The 19,317-nt window shown below is 41.1% G+C and overlaps 2 protein-coding genes across 4 annotated transcripts in view; one reads left to right on the top strand and one right to left on the bottom strand.

Annotated features, from left to right (window-relative positions):
• Positions 1 to 2,598, bottom strand: part of SNX1 (sorting nexin 1) — a 31,190-nt gene extending 28,592 nt beyond the window's left edge. Inside the window, exon 1 of one of the 2 annotated variants that reach the window (XM_046652674.1) lies at positions 2,410 to 2,598. In XM_046652674.1, coding sequence (XP_046508630.1) covers positions 2,410 to 2,568 — 159 coding nt within the window. In that variant the 5' untranslated portion in view covers positions 2,569 to 2,598. The remainder of the gene's footprint in view (positions 1 to 2,409) is intronic. The other variant, XM_046652675.1, reaches the window with a different exon arrangement.
• A 2,240-nt stretch (positions 2,599 to 4,838) lies between these two features.
• CIAO2A (cytosolic iron-sulfur assembly component 2A) lies at positions 4,839 to 18,662 on the top strand. 2 transcript variants are annotated; one of them, XM_046649043.1, is made up of 5 exons: positions 4,839 to 5,122; positions 8,869 to 9,033; positions 13,993 to 14,042; positions 15,919 to 15,964; positions 16,274 to 16,329. In XM_046649043.1, the coding sequence occupies exons 1-5, from the start codon at positions 4,999 to 5,001 to the stop codon at positions 16,312 to 16,314; spliced, it is 426 nt and encodes a 141-aa protein (XP_046504999.1). In that variant the 5' UTR covers positions 4,839 to 4,998; the 3' UTR covers positions 16,315 to 16,329. The 2 variants fall into 2 exon arrangements, with proteins under 2 accessions (XP_046504999.1, XP_046504993.1); XM_046649037.1 differs by lacking the exon at positions 16,274 to 16,329 and adding an exon at positions 18,197 to 18,662 and having other exon boundaries at positions 4,842 to 5,122.
• The last annotated feature ends 655 nt before the right edge of the window (positions 18,663 to 19,317 follow it).

Below are 19,317 nucleotides of genomic sequence, written 5' to 3'. Positions count from 1 at the left end.
AGTGAAGTCATTAAGTGCCTACTTTGATGGCTTCTAGCTAATCAAAACAATCTTACTAGTTTAGTTTTGATAAACTATATTAACCATTTTTAGAATTAATTTACGCTTTTATTAGACATTGTGGGTTTTTGTGATTCTCAAAGTAGTTTCAGTTTACAAAATGCTCAACTGTTCTAAGTGTTCTACAGGTATTCTAATTTAATCCTCACAATAATGGTGGAGGTAAATATTAGTATTCACATTTTACAGGTGAGGAAACTATACAGAATAATTAAGTACCTTGCCCAAGGTTAAGCTAACAAGTAATAGAGCCTGGATTTAAACCAGCCTTCAAAGTTCACGCTCCTTATTACTTTATACTTCAACGTTGTTTCTTAACATACAGAAGCACTGCAATCTCCTATCTTCTCACACTGGCTCACAACTAAACCATTTATTAGAATACAACTTGTATTTAACTGCTCTTTAACAAGAAATTCACAGCTTAACTAGCGAAGAATCTTGGGGTCTTGGCTTTCTGAAGATTAACATCAGGGCAGGCAGTTCAAAAATTGGCTTACAGGTGGCATTTTAGTTTCCTCAGCAACTCAATTTTCCTGGATCAAAATCCAAATTAAAATAACTATGCTTTCCATGGTAGAACAAGGTCATTCTGACCCCCTCCTCATCCTCTTAGCTGGAAATTAGGCAAAGTATTTTTACAATTTTACAAGAGAGAAGTATTGACGTCTGTAAAGAAATCTGGTGAGATCAATTCATTGAACTTGAACTTCTTTAGGGAATTCTAAAAAATAACTCCTCACCTTTCTAGGGTCCTTTTGGGAAAATAAATCATTATTTGCCTATGTAACCAATAACTTTCAGTGCAAGAATTTCTATTTTCAGATATTTAGTCTGAATATCTACCATCCTAGCAGTTATCAACAGTAGCTGTTCTCCATGGCTTACGGGGGAATTACTAAAAGAACAGACTAAAGATTTGTTTTAAATGGGATAAAGACTTAAATTAGCAGCAAGAGTTATTATTTCTCACAATAACAGAGACTTCATTAGACCGTTTGAGCTGTTATATTAGCATCAGCAAATATTTTTTGAGCTGGGATTATAGACCCAATTCCTAGCACAGTACAGAGAAAATTCTAATTATCACAGAAGATATTTCCAAGGAACTTCATCTTTTTCTGACATAAATGAGATAAGCCTCAGACTTCTTCAGGCATGCTATATAAAGAATTTAAAGCTGTTTTATTTAGTCACTCATATACTGAGTAGCTACTATGAAGAGAAGCATCATCCAAGATAGATAAATTCACAGGCCTAGCACTGAATAAGTTTTCAACCTGGAACAAACTGTACCAACTGGTGTGAAGCAATATTCTTATAAAACAGCCCAAAACATCCCCACGGGTCCAGAATTGCTTACTGATTTCCACATTCCACATATGAGGATTAGTTTTTCCAAATATCTAGCTCTTAGTAGACTGAATTCCACCTGCCATACCTAAAGATTAGTTTTTCTCAACACCTTTTTTTCCTGCTCTTTTCTCCCCAAATCCCCCAAGTACATAGTTGTATATTTTAGTTGTGGGTCCTTCTAGTTGTGGCTTGTGGGACGCTGCCTCAACATGGCCTAATGAGTGGTGCCATGTACGCGCCCAGGATCGAACCCTGGGCCGCCTAAGTGGAGCACGCGAACTTAACCACTCGCTGCGGGGCTGGCCCCCAACACCTAACTCTTATTAGAAACCTGGATATTACTCTGGGAAACACCATTTCCTCCTCACATTTACAGATTCGCTCCCACTGAGGTAACTGCGCACTTTAACACACCCCTTTAAAAGGGACAAAGCTTTTGGTCTACGTAGTGATTTATCTAGCAGGGCCTTTTTTTCAACCGACCTCTGGCAGGATTCTCCTAGACAGCAGAGGAGCCAACCTAACTCTTATAAACTAAGATCCAGAAAGGGCCTTTGGTAATCGCCGGTAAGCGCGGAGCTAATGAAAGGATTTGTGGGCGGGTCACTATCCTGGGCCACTCCAGATAACGTTATTCATCCTAGGAGCAGTTAGGCGAGGGAAAGGAAAGTCTGCACCCCATCCTCTTATCTGGACCCATTAAATCAGCCCGGCAGGAAACAACCAGCAAAACAGCCCCCTGGGACGGTGGGGTCAAATGCCGACCTCGGCGGAGAAGCCACCACACCCCTCACTCCTCACCGTCCGCCTAGCGGCCGGGAAGCCAGGCCCTACGTCTCGGCGCTCATCCAGAGCCCCCAAGCCACGACTACTGTCACCAACCCAAGGTCTCGCCGGACCCACTCTGCCCAGCCTCCCGACCCTCGCTTTGCCTCTCTTCCCTTCTGGGTGGCACGGCCGCTCGCCGGCCGCCCCGAGGGGTGGCGAACTTACGGCCGCCGCGGCGCCGGTGAAAATATCCTCCCCCTCGGTGTCGCTGTCCCCAGCTTCGGGTTCTGACCCCCCGGCCGCCCCCTCGGACTCCGGTTCCAGGCCGGGGAAGGGCGGAGGGAATCTTTCTGAAGCGCTACAGCCGCCACCACCCGACGCCATCTTCCTCCACCCGCGGCGGAAGCCGCAACAACAACTTTATAGAGAGAGAACGCCGCGAGCAAAGCGTTCCAGCTGAGCGAGGAGGGGGATGGCCGCCGCCAACCCCGCGGGACGCGCTGGGCGGGGCCTCGGGGGCGGGGCCTGGGCGCTGGGGGCGGAGCCTGCCCGGGGGTCCTGCCCCGCAAAGCCGAACCCAGATCGCGACGCTGAGATCTTAACCCAGGGGGCAAGGGGGCAGAAAAGCTGGAGCTGGGGGCTGCTCAGCTTCCTCCGGCCCTTTGTGCTCTGGATAGCTCTAACAGGCTTCTAAGGAGTCTGAAAACCTCTACATGCCACCTACCCATGCCAAGAACAGTGCCCCCGTAGAGATTCAATACATACATATGTATATATATATATATATTTTTTTTTTTTTTTTTGCTGAGGAAGATTATCCCTGAGCTAACATCTGTGCCAATCCTCCTCCACTTCATATGTGGGTCGCCTGTGACAGCATAGCTGATGAGTGGTGTAGATCCATGCCAGGGATTCGAACCTGGCCACCAAAGTGGAGCAACCCGAACTACTATGCCATGGAACCGGCCCCATCAATATATATTTCTGATTGAGGTCTCTGAACAGACTGCAGTAAAGTTAGCCATTTAGTCTTTGAACAACATTTAGTTAATTCACTCAAGAAATATATGTTGAGCATCTACTGTGTACCTGTCACCCTACATGTTTGAGATATAGAAATAAAGAAGCTCCTGGCCTCCTAGGCACTTGAGGGAGACAAGCATGTAAGCTAACAATTCAACATGTTCAGTGTTTTAGTGTGCTGTGAGGCACATTGAAAGAGATCATCACTTCTGATTGGAGAAGTTGGGAGGCCTCACAGAGGAGGTGAGACTTCAGTGTCCTAAACTTGGTTGTAAGGAAGTTAGGATTAACCTCTCGATTGCTGTGGAGTAAATGGAGTGGAACAGATGGCAGGGAAATTATTAAACTCTGAACAAAATTTTCCTGGGACCTAAACTACTCGCTGGTTGTCTGGTGAGCCTAAAGTCTAAATCAGCTAGACAAGACTTTATCCTTAAACAACAGTTTAAAGATAAATGGGATACCGGCCACCAGTGGCACAGTGGTTAAGTGGTGTGTACGTTCTGCTTCCACCGCCAGGGGTCTGCTGGCCAGGATCCTTGGTGCAGACATGGCACCGCATGGCAAGCCATGCTATGGTAGGCGTCCCACATATAAAGTAGAGGAAGATGGGTACGGATGTTAGCTCAGGGACAATCTTCCTCAGCAAAAAGAGGAGGATTGGCAGCAGATGTTAGCTCAGGGCTAATCTTCCTCAAAAAAAAAAAGATAAATGGGATATATTACCATGTGATTATTCTGCAAGATAATCCTGACTTCTCAATAGAGATGAAATGAAACTTGGCATAAACTTTGACAAAAGGTTTAGTTTGTTTCTAACTGCAAATTCCTCAACATCAGGGGTTGGCTCCCTCCCAGGTCTGTGAGCTGCTTGAGGGCAGAGGCCTGTTCTATCTTTGTATCCTTGGCACCTAAGACCAAACCTGAGATTTGACTGAAGGGATGGATGGATAAAACTAACATTATCAACCTTGTTACTGGCCTCCATCTCAGCCACGAACACCAGAGGGCTTAAGACATTCTTTTTAGGATGGCGATCTCTGATAGGTCACTATTGGACACACTGGACACAGGGAAAGCTCTCTAGTTCTAAGTTGTCTTTGAAGGAGACTGGCAGAAATATTCAGCCAGTAGTGGGGAGTTGTACAGGCTTGAGTCCCTATGAGAGGAGAAAACGAAAAAGCCCCTCCTCCACCCCCGCCAAATCTAACCATCCTTACTGGGCTCCCAAGACATCCGGTTTCCCAGCAACGGAAACTCGCTTCCGGCCCGACTAGGAAGTAAGAAAACTTTGGCTGGTAGCGGTTCCCTCGGTGTACACGCTCCTGCAGCACTAGAAATCAAGAGCTCCTTTCCCCTACCTCTTCAGAATTCATCTTTAGCTTATCCAGGGCTCTGACTGAGACAGTCAGTGGCGGGTAACAGACCGTTACATGCCAGCCCTCCACCGAACCCCCCCGGCGGAGACTACACGTCCCAGAATACAGCTCTTCGTCTTCCAAAGAAAACGACCCATGCGTTCCATCACGCAATGCGCCTCACGTGCCGCGAGAAATTTTTTTCTCTTGTCCCGCCGAAAACGAGCATAGCATGCTGGGGCTTGTAGTCCTTGCGGTTCCCTTCCCTAGGTCCTCCGCGCTGCTCCGTCCAGTCCCGCCTATTCTCTGCTCCCCGGGACCTTTGGGCTTGTCTTGGGCGGTTTGAAGATCAGGAAGTTGACAAATTGCGAGGCCGGCTGCTGAGAGACGGTGGCTCGGGTGGGACAGTCGCCAGGGATGGCGGAGCGTGAGGATGGAGCAGGTGTCCGGGCTGCTCTCCTGGACGTTGAGCAGAGTCCTGTGGCTCTCGGGCCTCTCTGAGCGGGGAGCTGCCCGGCAGCCCCGGACCATGGAAGAGAAAGCGCTAGAGGTTTATGGTAATTAATTTTACCCAAGGCAGCATTTGGCGTTACATGTGGAGGCGGGGGTAACGAAGGCCTCACGTGAGGGCTTGGGAGTAGAGACTCGGGGTTTTGCCGGATCTCGTCCGGAGCGTGGGAAGCGTTTTCCTGGGGGCCTAAGTCACGCGGGAATGTGGGTCTTCTTACGACCCAGGCTTTTCCTAAACCTGGACAAGCCGAACCTGGAGGACTTGAACGCTCCATTTCCCTTGTCTGCTCCAGGTCCTAGGGCCACCTCAAGACTTATGGGCCGAGCAGGCGTCTAGGGTGCTTGGTTAGGAAGTAAAAGCTGGCCTGATGGCACTACTTGACCCTCCTTCCTTCCTATTCCTAGACCCTGGACACGCAGTCCTCGTGCTGCCACTGCCGAGGGCACTGCTGGGTGACTGCCGAATTGGGGACTAGCCCAAGGTCACAGTCACTCTTTTCTGCTGCGAAGGCAATAGGCAGAGGTCCCCGAGAGAAGAGGACGAGATAGGCTTCTCATAGCCGGCCCTCGAACTTATGGTTCCTTAACGCAGCCAAGCTTGGAGTGCAAAAGACAAACACACACACAAACACACACGTAGTCTTCTCTCTCTATATATTAAATAGTCTCTATTTATCCTTTGGGACCATCTTCATCGTACAGATGAGGAAACAGGTTTAGAATGATTAAACAACTACCTGGAGGTCTCACTATCAGTGAGGAAACAGCAAAAAACAAAGCCAGTGTCTGATTCCAAACTTAGTGCACTTCCTAACACTTCACAATGGCCTTAAGACTCTCCTTTTTTGGACTTATGTAGTATTGTTTTTGGAACCTGGAAAAACTGGATCCATCTAACATTCTGAGATTCCTTCTGACCGAGGGTGAAACATCTAACCATAAGAATACAAATATAATGCACGTGAGAATTGGAGGCCAGTAGAAGGAAGCAGGGATGGAAAAAACCTTTGGAACTAATCTGGTTTACCTCTCTCTTGCTAGAGGCAGAACTTAGTCAACCTCAGCTGGATGATAATTATGAGTGGAATGATCTCCACAAAGCAGATGGGCACATTCCTGTCCTGTTAGACCCGTCTCCAGCCTCTAGGGACAGCAGGGCACTGGGGATACAACTTCGGAAGGGAGATGATTCTTGTCCTCGAACTTCTATTAAGGGGGACCTTTATATGCAAGAATAGGATTTTTTTTTAATTATATGCAGTAGAAGGCCTTAGACCTGAGTGAGAGAGACAGAAATTCAGAGGAAGGAGGGATCCCAATCTCTGGTTGTGGGATCTGGAAACACTTGAGATGAAGAATTTGTAGGATCTAGACATATAGAGACTAGAGGGCATACTAAGCAGAGGAAACTACAGCAAAAGTGTGGAGGTGAGAAAATAATATGTTTTAGGGAATGGCAGATAGGTGGGGGTACAGGATAGGGCTTGTGGTTAAAGGTGGAGTTGGTCAAAAATTGTTTTAGATAGCAGATTGGAATTGGATACTGAAGTTTGAAATGTAAGTGAAGAATTTAATGTTAGTGCACAGCCATAGAAGAATTTTAGGGGAGTAGTGTGAGGAGAACAACATTGCTTTCTCTCTAAAGAAATCCAAATCTCTCAAATCACTAGGAAACTAGAGAAGTTTAGTAAGTGGTGAGATTTAGTTTCAGGGTTAAGTAGCGTATGAGGAATATAATGCAACTTGTAGAAATGAGCCTTACAGAGAAAAGGCCTAAGTTGAGGGGCAGCAAATTCCTTTTCAAAAACCTCTGTTTCCCTGAGCCCCATGGTAACACAGCCTTCTGAAGGGGAAGAAGCTTTGTCCTCTTGCCTGCCTCCGTTTTCATTCTTTCTCTAATCAAGCGATAAGCCCAGGAGTTGCCGGGGAGAAGGTAGAATTTGATTGATTGTTTTTCCCAGCTGCACTTCTGATTACAGGGCTGCTATAAATAACAGAACAGAACCTCCTGCTTGGGAACATCAAACCCATCCTACGTGAACTCCCTCTGCTTCTCTCCTGTCTACTCACCATTTCTCTTTATAATTCTCCTTTTCCATCTTTTTCTACAACCTCAAAGAAGGAAATCTTGTCCTCTCCAAGGCCAGCTCAAGCTGCCACATCCTTGGTCTCATTCCCTTCTGTTAATTTACCAGTCTGCTTCCTCCCCTTCTTAAATTGTCACACTCTCTTCCTCTATTTGATCCTTCCCCTTGGGCTGTGAAACATCTTCAAGTTTCCCCTATCCTTGTCATTGTTCTAGCTTTTTCTAAACTCATTGTCCTTTCTCTGCCCTTCCCCGCCAAAGCCCTAGGACTACATTTTCAGTTCCCACTCACTTCCCCTTTTGCAAGCTGGCTTCTGCCTTCACCTCTCTACTGACACTGCTTTCTTACAGGTGACCTCCTGGGTGACAAATCAAAGACCTGTTTTAGCTCTCGTCAACCTGAATTTTTCTGCAGCATTTGATGTTGTTCACCACCCCCTCCTCCCTTCTCTGCTGCGTCTTGCTTTTCTTTTTCCTGATCCCTAAGTTAGGTGCTTCCCACACGTCTGTCCTTGAGTCTCTTTTCCTCTACGTTAATGATTCTCAAACGGGGCTGCACGTAAGAAGAACCTGAGGAATTTTTAAAGTGTCAATGCCCAGGCCATACTACAAATCAATTAAATCAGAATCTCTGAGGGTAGGGCTCAGACATCAGTTTTTCTTTTTGTTTTTAAGCATTCTAGGTGATTTATTTCTTCAACCAAGGTTGAAAACTACCATTCTACTCATTCTTCTTTGTGAATCCCCTGGTTTCAAAAACCACTCTAGCCTTGATGCTCTCTTAAACTTTATGCCATAGTTCAGTGTTTGCTGGAATGTTCCATTGGTTTTCCCCTTAAGCACCTCAAAATCATGACATTTAAAATCAAACCCATTTGTCCAGGCGCCCACCCAAATTTCTTCTTGTTCTGTTCCACGTTTTTTTTCATTCTGTCAGTGTTCTCCCAGACACTTAGACTTAAAATCTGGGTCATCTTCCTCTTCTCCCTCTCCTTGTCTTCTCCATCCAGTTGTCCAATTCTTTTCATTCTGCCTCTGAAATTACTTCTTTGTCTGTATCCACTGTGTTACTGTTATCATGTGCCTAGTATTAGGTCTGGCTCTTTTCAGCTGGTATCACTGGCTCTGCTCTTTATTCTGGGTCTACCAGCTGGTGGGTGATTTACCAGCTGACAGTGTAATGCTGTCCATGTCACTCCCTTGTTCAAAACCTCTTGAGGACGTCCTGTTGCCTGTAGCTGACTATAAAAGACCCTTGGTGGTCTGGTCCAAACTCTTATGTCCTCTTCACTTATGGCAGGTTCCAGGCAAACTAGCTCTGTTCTTTACTTCATCTTCAATGTCAAATATTGAAATGTTAGGCATTTTTAAAGGCTTGATTCTGATTCCACTTCCATAAATCCTGATACCACATTCTCCCAAGCTAAAAGTTATTTCTTCCTCATGAGCTTCTATGACACTTTCCCCATTCTTTTATTCTCTCTGCGATGTTGGATCCAAGAAACTGGATACGATCTAGTAATAATCCAAGAAAAGGGTTTACTCAAAAGGGAACCACTAGTGGAAATTTCTTGCAGAAATCTGAGGAGCTGTTGTAGTATTTGCTTAGATAAAAAGAAGTCAGTCTTTGGATCAGGACTGGCAAAATCATCCATGTTTAGAATATTCATGTTTTAACATAATACCTTGTCTCTCATGATCCTTTAGATTTGATTCGAACTATCCGGGACCCAGAGAAGCCCAATACTTTAGAAGAACTGGAAGTGGTGACGGAAAGCTGTGTGGAGGTTCAGGAGATAAATGAAGAAGACTATTTGGTTATTATCAGGTTCACGCCAACAGTACCTCATTGCTCTTTGGCGACTCTTATTGGTAAAGTTTTATATTTATGTATTTTTTTTAATTCTAAATTATTCCAGCTGATATTGACCCCAAATAACAATTAGCATCATATATCACACTTTATGGTTTACAGAGCATTTTTATGTATTCATCTTCTGTAGTCCTCACAATTAGCCTATGAGAGAGTTAATGTTAATATATTCTTTTTACAGATGAGGAACCTCAGGCTCAGAGAGTTTAAGTGACTTGCTCAGAATCGTATAGCCAGGAAGTGGTGAAGCTGAGGCTCAAACCCAGGTCTCCTGACTCCAGACATGTTTCTCCTTTAGTTACACCATTCTGCTGCCCGTAGGTGTACATGCTTGCAATTAATGGAGAGTGGATGTAGGCCAGCTCCTCTCTTCCGTCCTGGAGGTTGGAGTGGGTGCTGTCAGACTACCTTTTAGCTGCTCTATTGGCCTCTATGTGGTATGGGCAGAAGTCCTGATGGAGGGTATTTTTTTGAGGTAGTTTTCTATTTGAGAGGCTGCATTCCCAATATTTTAGATTAGTTAAGAGTAAGATACAATAGGTGTCTTTGAATATATACCTTGTTGAAAGAAGATAAAGGAAGTTTATTTCAAATCCAATGTTCATCATTAGGGGATTGATTAAATAATCAGTGATGATGTCTATTAACAATGGAGTACTATGCAGCTATAAAGAAGAATGAAGAAGGTCTCCATGTACTGATATGGAAAGATCTCTATGGCATACTGTTAGGAAATAAAATCAAGTATAATATTGCTACCTTTGTGTAAAAAGAAGGGGAAAAATTTACATTTGTATTTGATTGCATATGCATAAGGAATACATAAGAAATGAATACCTGTGATGGGGGGTGGGTAGTAGTGGTGGTGGGAACTGCTCAGATGGGGGACAGAGTGGGAGGGAGACTTTACTGTATACTTTTTTATATTTTTAAGTTTTCAAACCATGGGAACATGTTACCTGTTTTAAAATAGACAAGTTTATTAAAAGGATTGAAAAGGTAAATATTTTATTATTGCTCCTACTATTATGATTTCTGTCTTTCTCTTCTTGTTGACTGGGATCCCTCTATCAGTAGTTTCTAGCATATGGGCCACATCTTGAGGGTCTAGAGAGTCTGTGAATCCATAGATACTGAATGAATACTTATTTTTTATCATTGGACAATTTGTGAATCAACAGATATCGAAAGTATTGCTACTATCCTGGTGTGAAGGGAGTGTCTTAAAATAGTTTAATATATGAGTCCTTAAATAGAGGGTCTATTACCCTACCCTAGGAGCCTATAGTAGATTGATTTTTCAAAAAGCAACATTTATTTTTTTGTTTTTAAAAATTGTATAAGTAAACATGTTTGTTGGCAGTAATTTTGAAACTCCACAAAAGCATAAAGAAGAAAATAAAAATCAGTTGTCATAAAAGAATATGTACTCTAGGCTAAAATTCCAGTTGTGTCAGCTCTGCCAGTTTGTGGCCTTGGGCAAATTACTTAACCTTTCTGAGCCTCAGTTTCCTTATCTGTAAATTAGGGATAATAAAGATACTACGGAATTGTAAGGGTTAAGTAGTAGAAAGCATGCAATAGATCAGGATGTTTTTTATTCCTCACTAAATATTATTTAATTATATAGTTGCATAGGTTACATGCTAATCACATTGATGTATTGTAATTTTCATAATCATTTAGACTACTTCTAGCCTTTCACAATTATAACTAATACTGTGATGAACAATTTTATACGTAAATATCTTTATTTATCTCTCGTTATTGTCTCAGGATAAATTCCTGTAAGTGGAATTATTGGGTCATGTGGCATAAATATTTTTAAGCCTCTGGGTATATATTAGCAAGTGTTTATTAAAAAGTTTATACTACATGACCCAGAAATTAAGGAAATCATCTCACAGAAGAAAATAATAGCATGTATAAAACATTTATGGTTAAATTGATAATAATGAAACTTGGAAGAATCTATAGTATCTGTTAATAAGGAAATGGCACCAATATAATAGGATTTCATATTCTGTTGAAAATGATCACAACACCTTGATGGTATTATGCTAAGCGAAATAAGTCAGAGGGAGAAAGTCAAACACTGTATGATCTCACTCATAAATAGAAAATAACAACAACAACAAACAAACACATAGAGAAAGAGATTGCATTGGTGGTTACCAGAGGGGAAGGTGGAAGGTAGGGGGGTGAGAGGGGTGATTGGGCACATGTGTGTGGTGATGGATGGTAATTAGTCTTTGAGTGGTGAACATGATGTAATCTACACAAAAATCGAAATAGAATGATGTACACCTGAAATTTACATGTTATAAACCAAAGTTACCTCAATAAAAAAAAAGAAAATGATGAATATATTCAAAGTATCTGTGTGAGAAATGTATGAAAAAGCTTGAATGATAAGTTGAATTTGCATTATGATTGCAGCTATTGAAAAACTGTGTTTATGTGGACACATACACAGAGCACATGAAATAAAAATAACTATGTAAAGGTGTCAAGATTAGATTATGGTTGATATTTCAGATCTGTACACTTCTTGAACAAATTTTTGTCACTTTTTTTTTGAGGAAGATTAGCTCTGAGCTAACATCCACTGCCAATTCTCCTCTTTTTTGCTTGGCCCTTTTCAGATTGGCCCTGAGCTGACATCTGTGCCCATCTTCCTGTACTTTATATATGGGATGCCTGCCACAGCATGGCTTGCCAAGCGGTGCGTAGGTCCGTGCCCAGGATCCAAACTGGTGAACCCTGGGCCACTGAAGCAGAGCACACGAACTTAACTGGGGCAGCCCCAAGTTTTGTCACTTTTTTGGGCCTTTTTGATATGGGTTTCAGTTAAGACCCTTGGCTCTTTAGGGGGTAGTATGTAGTGTGTCATAGTAGTTGTGTTTAATCAACATGATTGGAAAACTTGATGAAGAGAGCTGTCTTTCTGGCTGATGTTTTGGGAGGTGTTTCCTACAAGCAAGTAGTACCAAGCAAGGAAAGGCACCTGAGTAAGAGTTTCAACCTGATTGCTTAGGTTGTCACCTACTCAGAGTTACCCTGGTGAGTATTCCAAAGATAAGGAAGACTCAAAGGGGTGGATTGGGTAAGACAGCCAAAGTCTTAAGTGAGACTTAAGTTGAAAGTGGCTAAGATAGTTGATTAGCATTTGTGTTGACTTAGTCCAGACAAGAGTGGCTGAAGGTAGTCCACTGTGAAGGGCATAGGATTTGGAGAAAGAGGTCTAGATGCAGCTTCCAGCTCTGCTGCTTGTTAGCCATGTGATGTTGAACAAATCACTCATCTTGGTTCCCGGCTGTAAAATGAAAATGGTAAAATAGTAATAGCTGACGTTTGTTGGATACTTATTATGTGTCAAGTACTGTTTAAAGCATATGGCATAACAATTTACTCCTCATAGCAACCTTATATAAGGTGGTACTATTATAATACTTGTTTTGCAGATAAGGAAACTGAAGCTCACAGAGGTTAAGTAACTTGCCCGGGGTCACACAGCTACTATGTAGTGGAGCTAGTTTTGAATCTAAAGCATCTCTCTCAGTTAGGCTATCCTGCCTTTCTTGAGGATAATGATGCTCAAGAAAGTGCTTTGTGAATGGTAAAACAGTTATTATTTACTTTATGGGTAAAATACCTACCAACAGTAACTAGAGCACATGAGGATGTTCAGATGGTAAACAAGTAACAAATTAAGGGACAATGTGGGGGCAGAGGGAAGAGAAGAATTCTCCAGATAGGGTTTAAGGCAGATCCTTTGAAGGAAATTATATATTTTCTTTAGAGTTCCCTAATATTTACCATGGAATTACTGCATTATAGACTCTATGCTAGGCCCAGTCTCATGGGAGCTCATCTACAATGAGCTTTTTCCTATCCTGGGATTTTTCAAATGATTCTGTTAGAAAACCTAATGGTACTTAGAAGACCAAAAGCAAATTATTTCATACCTCCTGAAAAGATAGGTAGTTTAACAATTATTTTTTGTTGTGTTGGGATGGTTTGGGATTTTGTTATTGTTGTTTACTTTTAATCAAACCAAACTACTAAGGAAATGTTCCTTATAGCATAACGAGCTCTTATGTATTAGTTGGGAGAGGAAATAAATTGCTCCAAATAAAAGCCTACAAAGCCAGGGGACTAGAGTTCATTCTGATTCTATTTTTCCCAAACTTATTACTGAAACCCTTTCTCTTCATAAGAGCAGTAGATTTAGCTTCCACGTCTAGAGTTGTAGATTTAGTTAAAAATTCAGTCCTTATTTTGAGGTGAGGCAGAAGTGGAACATTGGCACTGAGAGTCTCTTCCAAGCCCAGTTTTAATTTCTCTTAAAAGTCTCAACTGGAAAAAAAAAAAGTTGAACTTTGACTTAGCATTAGGGTGATAAACTGATAAACTGAACTTCAGAGGAGCTTGTGTTAGGAAAACAACTCTATTTGTACCTTGCAGGCAGAGAGGATTCCAAATTTGAGAGTCCTCTTTGTGGTCGTTTTTAAGTGGCTCTTGATTTCAAATTTTTGCAAGGCCTTGCCTGTTGTGGGCATTAGGTAAAGTTTAACGAGTGAATTGACCTTTGCTTGAAGGCAAATTGATGTATTAGAAAGGCCCTGGGCTTTGCAGTGGTCTTAAGTTCCAATCCAAGCTCTGCTACCTCCACTTTACTAGCTCAGTGACCGTGGGCAAGTTACATTGTGACCTTGGTTTCGTAATTTGTAGAATGGGATTGGTAAAACCTAGCTCACTGGCTTGTCATGAGGAATATGTAAGATTCTATCTGTATATTCAAGTTGCTAGCGTGGTACTAGGCTCAAAGGAGACCTACGCTGGATTGAGCCAAAGCTATTTTCAGCTGTTTGTATGGAGACATCTAAACACAGCTGTATGCTTTTTCAAGAACCATTAAGAAGGGATAAAAGGGCCCTTTGTTTTTTCCTCCTCAGGGCTGTGCTTAAGAGTAAAACTTCAACGGTGTTTACCGTTTAAACATAAGGTAAGGAAGATGTTTTTTGTTGTTTTATAGCAGCTTTATTGAGATTTAATTCACATATCACACAATTCACCTATTTAAAGTGTGCAATTTAATGGTTTTTGGAATATTCACAGAATTGTGCAACCATTACTACTATCAGTTTGGAACATCTCACCAATAAGAAACGCCATACGAATTAGCAGTCACTCCCCATATCTCCCCATCCCTAGGCAAACACTAATCTACTTTTTGTCTCTATAAATTTGTCTATTCTGGACATTTCATTTAAATGAATTAGTGGTCTTTTAAGACTGATGTCTTTCACTTAGAATAATATTTTCAGAATTCATCCATGTTGTAACATGTACCAGTATTTCATTCCTTTTTTGTTGCCTTACCTTGTTCCATTGTGTGGATATACCACATTTTATGTATGCATTTATCAGTTGATGGACATTTGGGTCATTTCCACTTTTTGTCTATTGTGAATAATAGACTGCTATGAACATTTGTGTACAAGTTTTTGTGTGGGCGTATGTTTTCATTTCTCTTCGACCTAGGAGTGGAGTTGCTGGATCCTATGGTAACTCTATATTTAACCTTTTGAGGAACTGCCGCACTGTTTTCCCTAGCCGCTCCACCATTTTACCTTCCCACCAGCAGTGTATGAGGGTTCTCATTTCTCCACATCCTCACCAACACTTACTATTATTTTGTCTGTCTTTTTCATTATAGCCATCGTAGTGGGTTTGAGGTGATAACTCATTGTGGTTTTGATTTGCGTTTCCCCTGATGGCTAATAATGTTGAGCATTTAACCACTTGGCCTATATGGCATTTTGTCTTTTAAAAAATACTGGAGTATTTTTAAATACTAAAAATATTTTAAATACTTTTAAATTTTAAATATTAAAAATACTAAGTATTTTTCTAAGGTCTCTTTTTGTCATAATAGGCTATGGTTTTTTTTCAGAGATAGGATTATTTTCAGATAAAAATGTTTATCTCATTTCAAATAAGTATATAAGAAATAGTTCATATGCTCCAATGTTCTCTGGAGAGTAGACATGTCTTTATTACATAGCATGATTTACTTACTGCAGGATTTGCAATACTTTTGTGCGTTTGTCTCAAAAGCTCTGGTTCTTGGAGGTTAGCTAATTTGAGGGAGTGAGTGCAGCAGGGCCAGGAGGGATGGCTTAACCAATACTGAACTTGAGAATGAATTCATCAGGATCATGGTGGAGGAGAAAAGGAGGATACTGAAAACTGTATAATGCGATCTGTTTTTGTAAAATAAGCAATAAGAAGAAACTTCCAGCCTTGAGGGGTCTGTGTGTGTTGATGAAATCTGTTAGAGTATGTGGGCATAGAGAAAAATATGGAAGAAACTACACTAGATTATTAATGTGGCTTTCTTGGAAGGGGCAGGAAGGAAGTTTAGATACGGATTTGGAAGGAAGAGGTAGAGTGCAGAGGAAAGATATCTGTGAATAAAACATGTATGAGATCTCATTTGTGTACTATTATATTTGTTTGTAGCCACACAAAAAAATAAAATGGGAATACCTCCTGCAGGCCTTCCCCAGGTGACCAAAATCCTGCAGTAAGTAAATCATGCTATGTAAGAAAGACATGTCTACTCTCCAGAGAACATTGGAGCATATGAACTAATTCTTATATACTTATTTGAAATAAGTATATTTCTTATGAAAAAATCCTGCTAATTTCAGCCCTTGTTTCAGGAAAAAGATGTGAGGGATTTGTCCCTAAGTCTTTGATGTTGGAAACAGGATCTGGGCTTTCATTCCCAGACTCCTGAGTCTATTGTACTTTCTACCTCACTCATCATCTGAGAAGACTCTAAATGTTTTACCTTTAATATTTTTTCTTCCTAGTTGGAAATCTACATTTCTGAAGGAACCCACTCAACAGAGGAAGACAGTAAGTGAATCTTGAACTGTTATTAGAAAACAATTTCAGATAGTACTTTATCTTGGATACCAGGTTCTTCTGCCAACCACGTAACTACTTGCAAAAAAGTGCAAAATCAGTTATTGTCTCTTCCTTGAGGTGTGGAAACCTAGGCATTTCAAGGAAGTAATTTTTTTAGTGGGGCTCTGGGTGAACTAGAGTTCGGCCCTGTGGATATTGACTGGTTCAGGTCAGTGTCTGCACATCTATACAGAATAGCCAGCTCTAGGAACGTCAACTTGTCAGTTCTAAAGACTTGATTCTTTTCTTTGGTGGCAGGATTGAGAGCTCTGTACTTGAAATTGAAACTGAAGGTCTAGCAAGTAAAGCTTTAGGGAAACTTGGGGTAGGTGTTATCTTTCTACGTTACTGTATTAAGTGGGAGTGGGGAACTTTTGTATATAGAGGACCTCTGGCCTACAGACAGAAATGAATCAGTAGCCACTTAAAAACAGCAGAGGTGGGGTTTGGGAAAAGCAAAGGACAAAATGTTCTGCATAATCTATGTTACATTAAAAACAGAGAACAAAATTTTATCTACAAATGATAGAATGCAACTAATGAGAAATGCATTTGAAATGCATCTTATGTTTAGCTTTCATCGCTAGGTAAATTGAGAAGTTGGAAAAAGACAGCAAAGGAGGCGAAGAAAGGGACAGTAATATAGTAAGAGCAACAATAAGATAGACATACAGAGGAAGACAGTGACTCAGGAAAGCACACACAGGAAGAAATGCACAAAAACACAAACTCAGAAGAGAAGACAAGAGAGGGAAGCCCACTGCTTTCAGAGGAACAGCCCATCCAGGAAACTTTTTTAGGTACTGTCATGAAAACTACTAAAACCATGTCCTATTTTCACAATTCCAGACATGTAGATTATTCTTTTCTCCTCAAGGGTTAAATTTATTCAGATTCCATAAGCTGAGGGCTTCTACCTCTTAATTTAAAGAATAAAAGAGTTTAGGTACCCTAAATCCACTGAGGTTATGCTTTTGAAACTCCTGTTAATCAGAGGATTTTATAACAGCAATAGTCTTAAACCTTAAGATTTGAGGTTTTTCCTTTGGTAAGTATTTCTTGAGTGTCTTCTATGTATAGGCACAATTCAACCTTTGAAATACATCCTTGCCTTTGTGGAGCCTACATTGTAGTAGGAAGAAACAGAATGAGTTGAAATTGTTTATGGAATATATATATGTTTTCTGCATGAGACATTTTAGCAGAATCCCAGAAAAGTTAGCCCACATTAAGAATAAGGACAACTCTTGGGGCTGGCTCAGTGGTATAGTGGTTAAGTTTGGCATGCTCCACTTTGGTGGCCTGGGTTCATGGGTTTGGATCCCAGGCACAGACCTACACCACTTGTCAGCCATGCTGTGGTGGCGACCCACATGTAAAGTGGAGGAAGATTGGCACAGATGTTAGCTCAGAGCTAATCTTCCTCAAGCAAAGAAAGAGGAGGATTTGCAACAGATGTTGGCTCAGGGCTGATCTTCCTCAGTGGAAAAAAAAAAAGAAAAAAGAATATGAACATCTCTTTTAAACTCTTCCATCAAGAGTACTTGTAGCAGGGCCAGCCCCGTGGCCGAGTGGTTAAGTTCGTGCACTCTGCTTCAGCGGTCCAGGGCATTGCTGGTTTGGTTCCTGGGTGCGGACATGGCACCACTCATCAAGCCATGCTGAGGCGGCATCCCACATACCACAACTAGAAGGACCCACAACTAAAAATACACAACTATGTACCAGGGGGCTTTGGGGAGAAAAAGGGAAAATAAAATCTTTCTTAAAAAAAGAATCTTTGTAAAAAGAAGGCTATATGTTTAAAGGTGCTCATTGTAGCATAGTCTTCATAATTAATTTAGAACACATAATTTTTGCTGTTAACCCTAATTTAAAAAATAGGCTTAAGAGGAAAAATAGCAATTTTCAAAATTATATTTACTCTGAATTTAACTCTGTGGAAATATGTGTATGGATAAAGACTGGAAAGAAGGAAATGAAAATAGCTGTGGTAGAGTAGTGGGATTATAGGGGATATTTTTCTCTTTAAGTCTCCTTTCCAGAAATTATGAATTATTAACCAAAGCCAGCTTTAAGTTCTCAGGCAGTTAAATTCTATGTTTCTACAGGCTAATAAAAATACTGTCTGTTACTATATATTGACACAGTTCTGCTAACTTTTGTCTGTGTGTTTTGCAGTCAACAAGCAAATAAATGACAAAGAGCGAGTGGCAGCTGCAATGGAGAACCCCAACTTACGGGAAATTGTGGAACAGTGTGTCCTTGAACCTGACTAATAGTTTTTTTAAGAGCCACTGAACTGTAATTATTTGATATATTTGTTTAAACTCTTTGTAAAACGTAAAAGACTCATGTTTAATACATAGGTGATTTGTATCTCGAAGCATTTTTTAAAAATTTCCAAGAAATAATTATAAAGTAGTATCTAGTTTGTTCAATGTGTAATATTCTCAGGATTTGTAACACTTAAATGATCAGACAGAATAATATTTTATGTTATTATGTGTAAGATGAGTTGCTATTTTTCTGACCTCCATTCTGATACAACTACTTTTCATGTCAAATATTTACTGTGTCCAAATGTATTCAATTTAAATCATTATTATGTAAAATAAATAAAACAGAGATGATTCTTGTAATGAGGCACCTTAGAATGTTTTTATTGAATTGTAAATTTCAGTGTAAATGTCGACTCTAAGAGATATTTCCAAAGCTTTATTTTCTGATTAGAATCAGAGATCTGAAAACCAAAAAGAACCCTTAACATCAGGCCTAGGCCCTGCCTTCGTTCAGGAGAGTCCTGGGCCCATTTATAGATGAGGAACAAATGTGGAGAGGGCCAGATGAGGTATATAATTTTGAAGATCAAGAAGTGCCTGAAGAAGTCTTGATTAAACCAATCTAAATTTATGATCTCTTCTTAGCTTGTACTTTTTTCAGTTTTTTTTTAGGGGATGATGATTTTTTGAAGTGTACAGGGTGTGGTGGGCAACCTCCAAGATGATCCCCAGTGATGGCCCCCAGCGATCCTTGATTCCTGGTATTCATGCCCTTGTATAGTTTGCTTCCATATTGGATCAGAGCTAGTTGGTGTGACTAATCAAACGTGACAGTGTGTGACTTCTGAGGCTAGATTATAAAACGTGTTGCTGCTTTCACCTTGGTCTCTTGGATTGCTCCTTCTGCGGGAATCCAGCTGCCACGTCTTGAGAACATTCAAGCAGCCCTGTTGAGAATTCCACGTGGAGAGGAATTGAGGCCTTCCACCAACAACCAGCACCAACTTGCAAACCATGTGA

The sequence above is a fragment of the Equus quagga genome, chromosome 2, assembly GCF_021613505.1.
Source record: "Equus quagga isolate Etosha38 chromosome 2, UCLA_HA_Equagga_1.0, whole genome shotgun sequence".
Taxonomy (NCBI): domain Eukaryota; kingdom Metazoa; phylum Chordata; class Mammalia; order Perissodactyla; family Equidae; genus Equus; species Equus quagga.
Note: the sequence above shows the minus strand (reverse complement) of the source record. Positions and strands in the feature narration are given on the sequence as shown.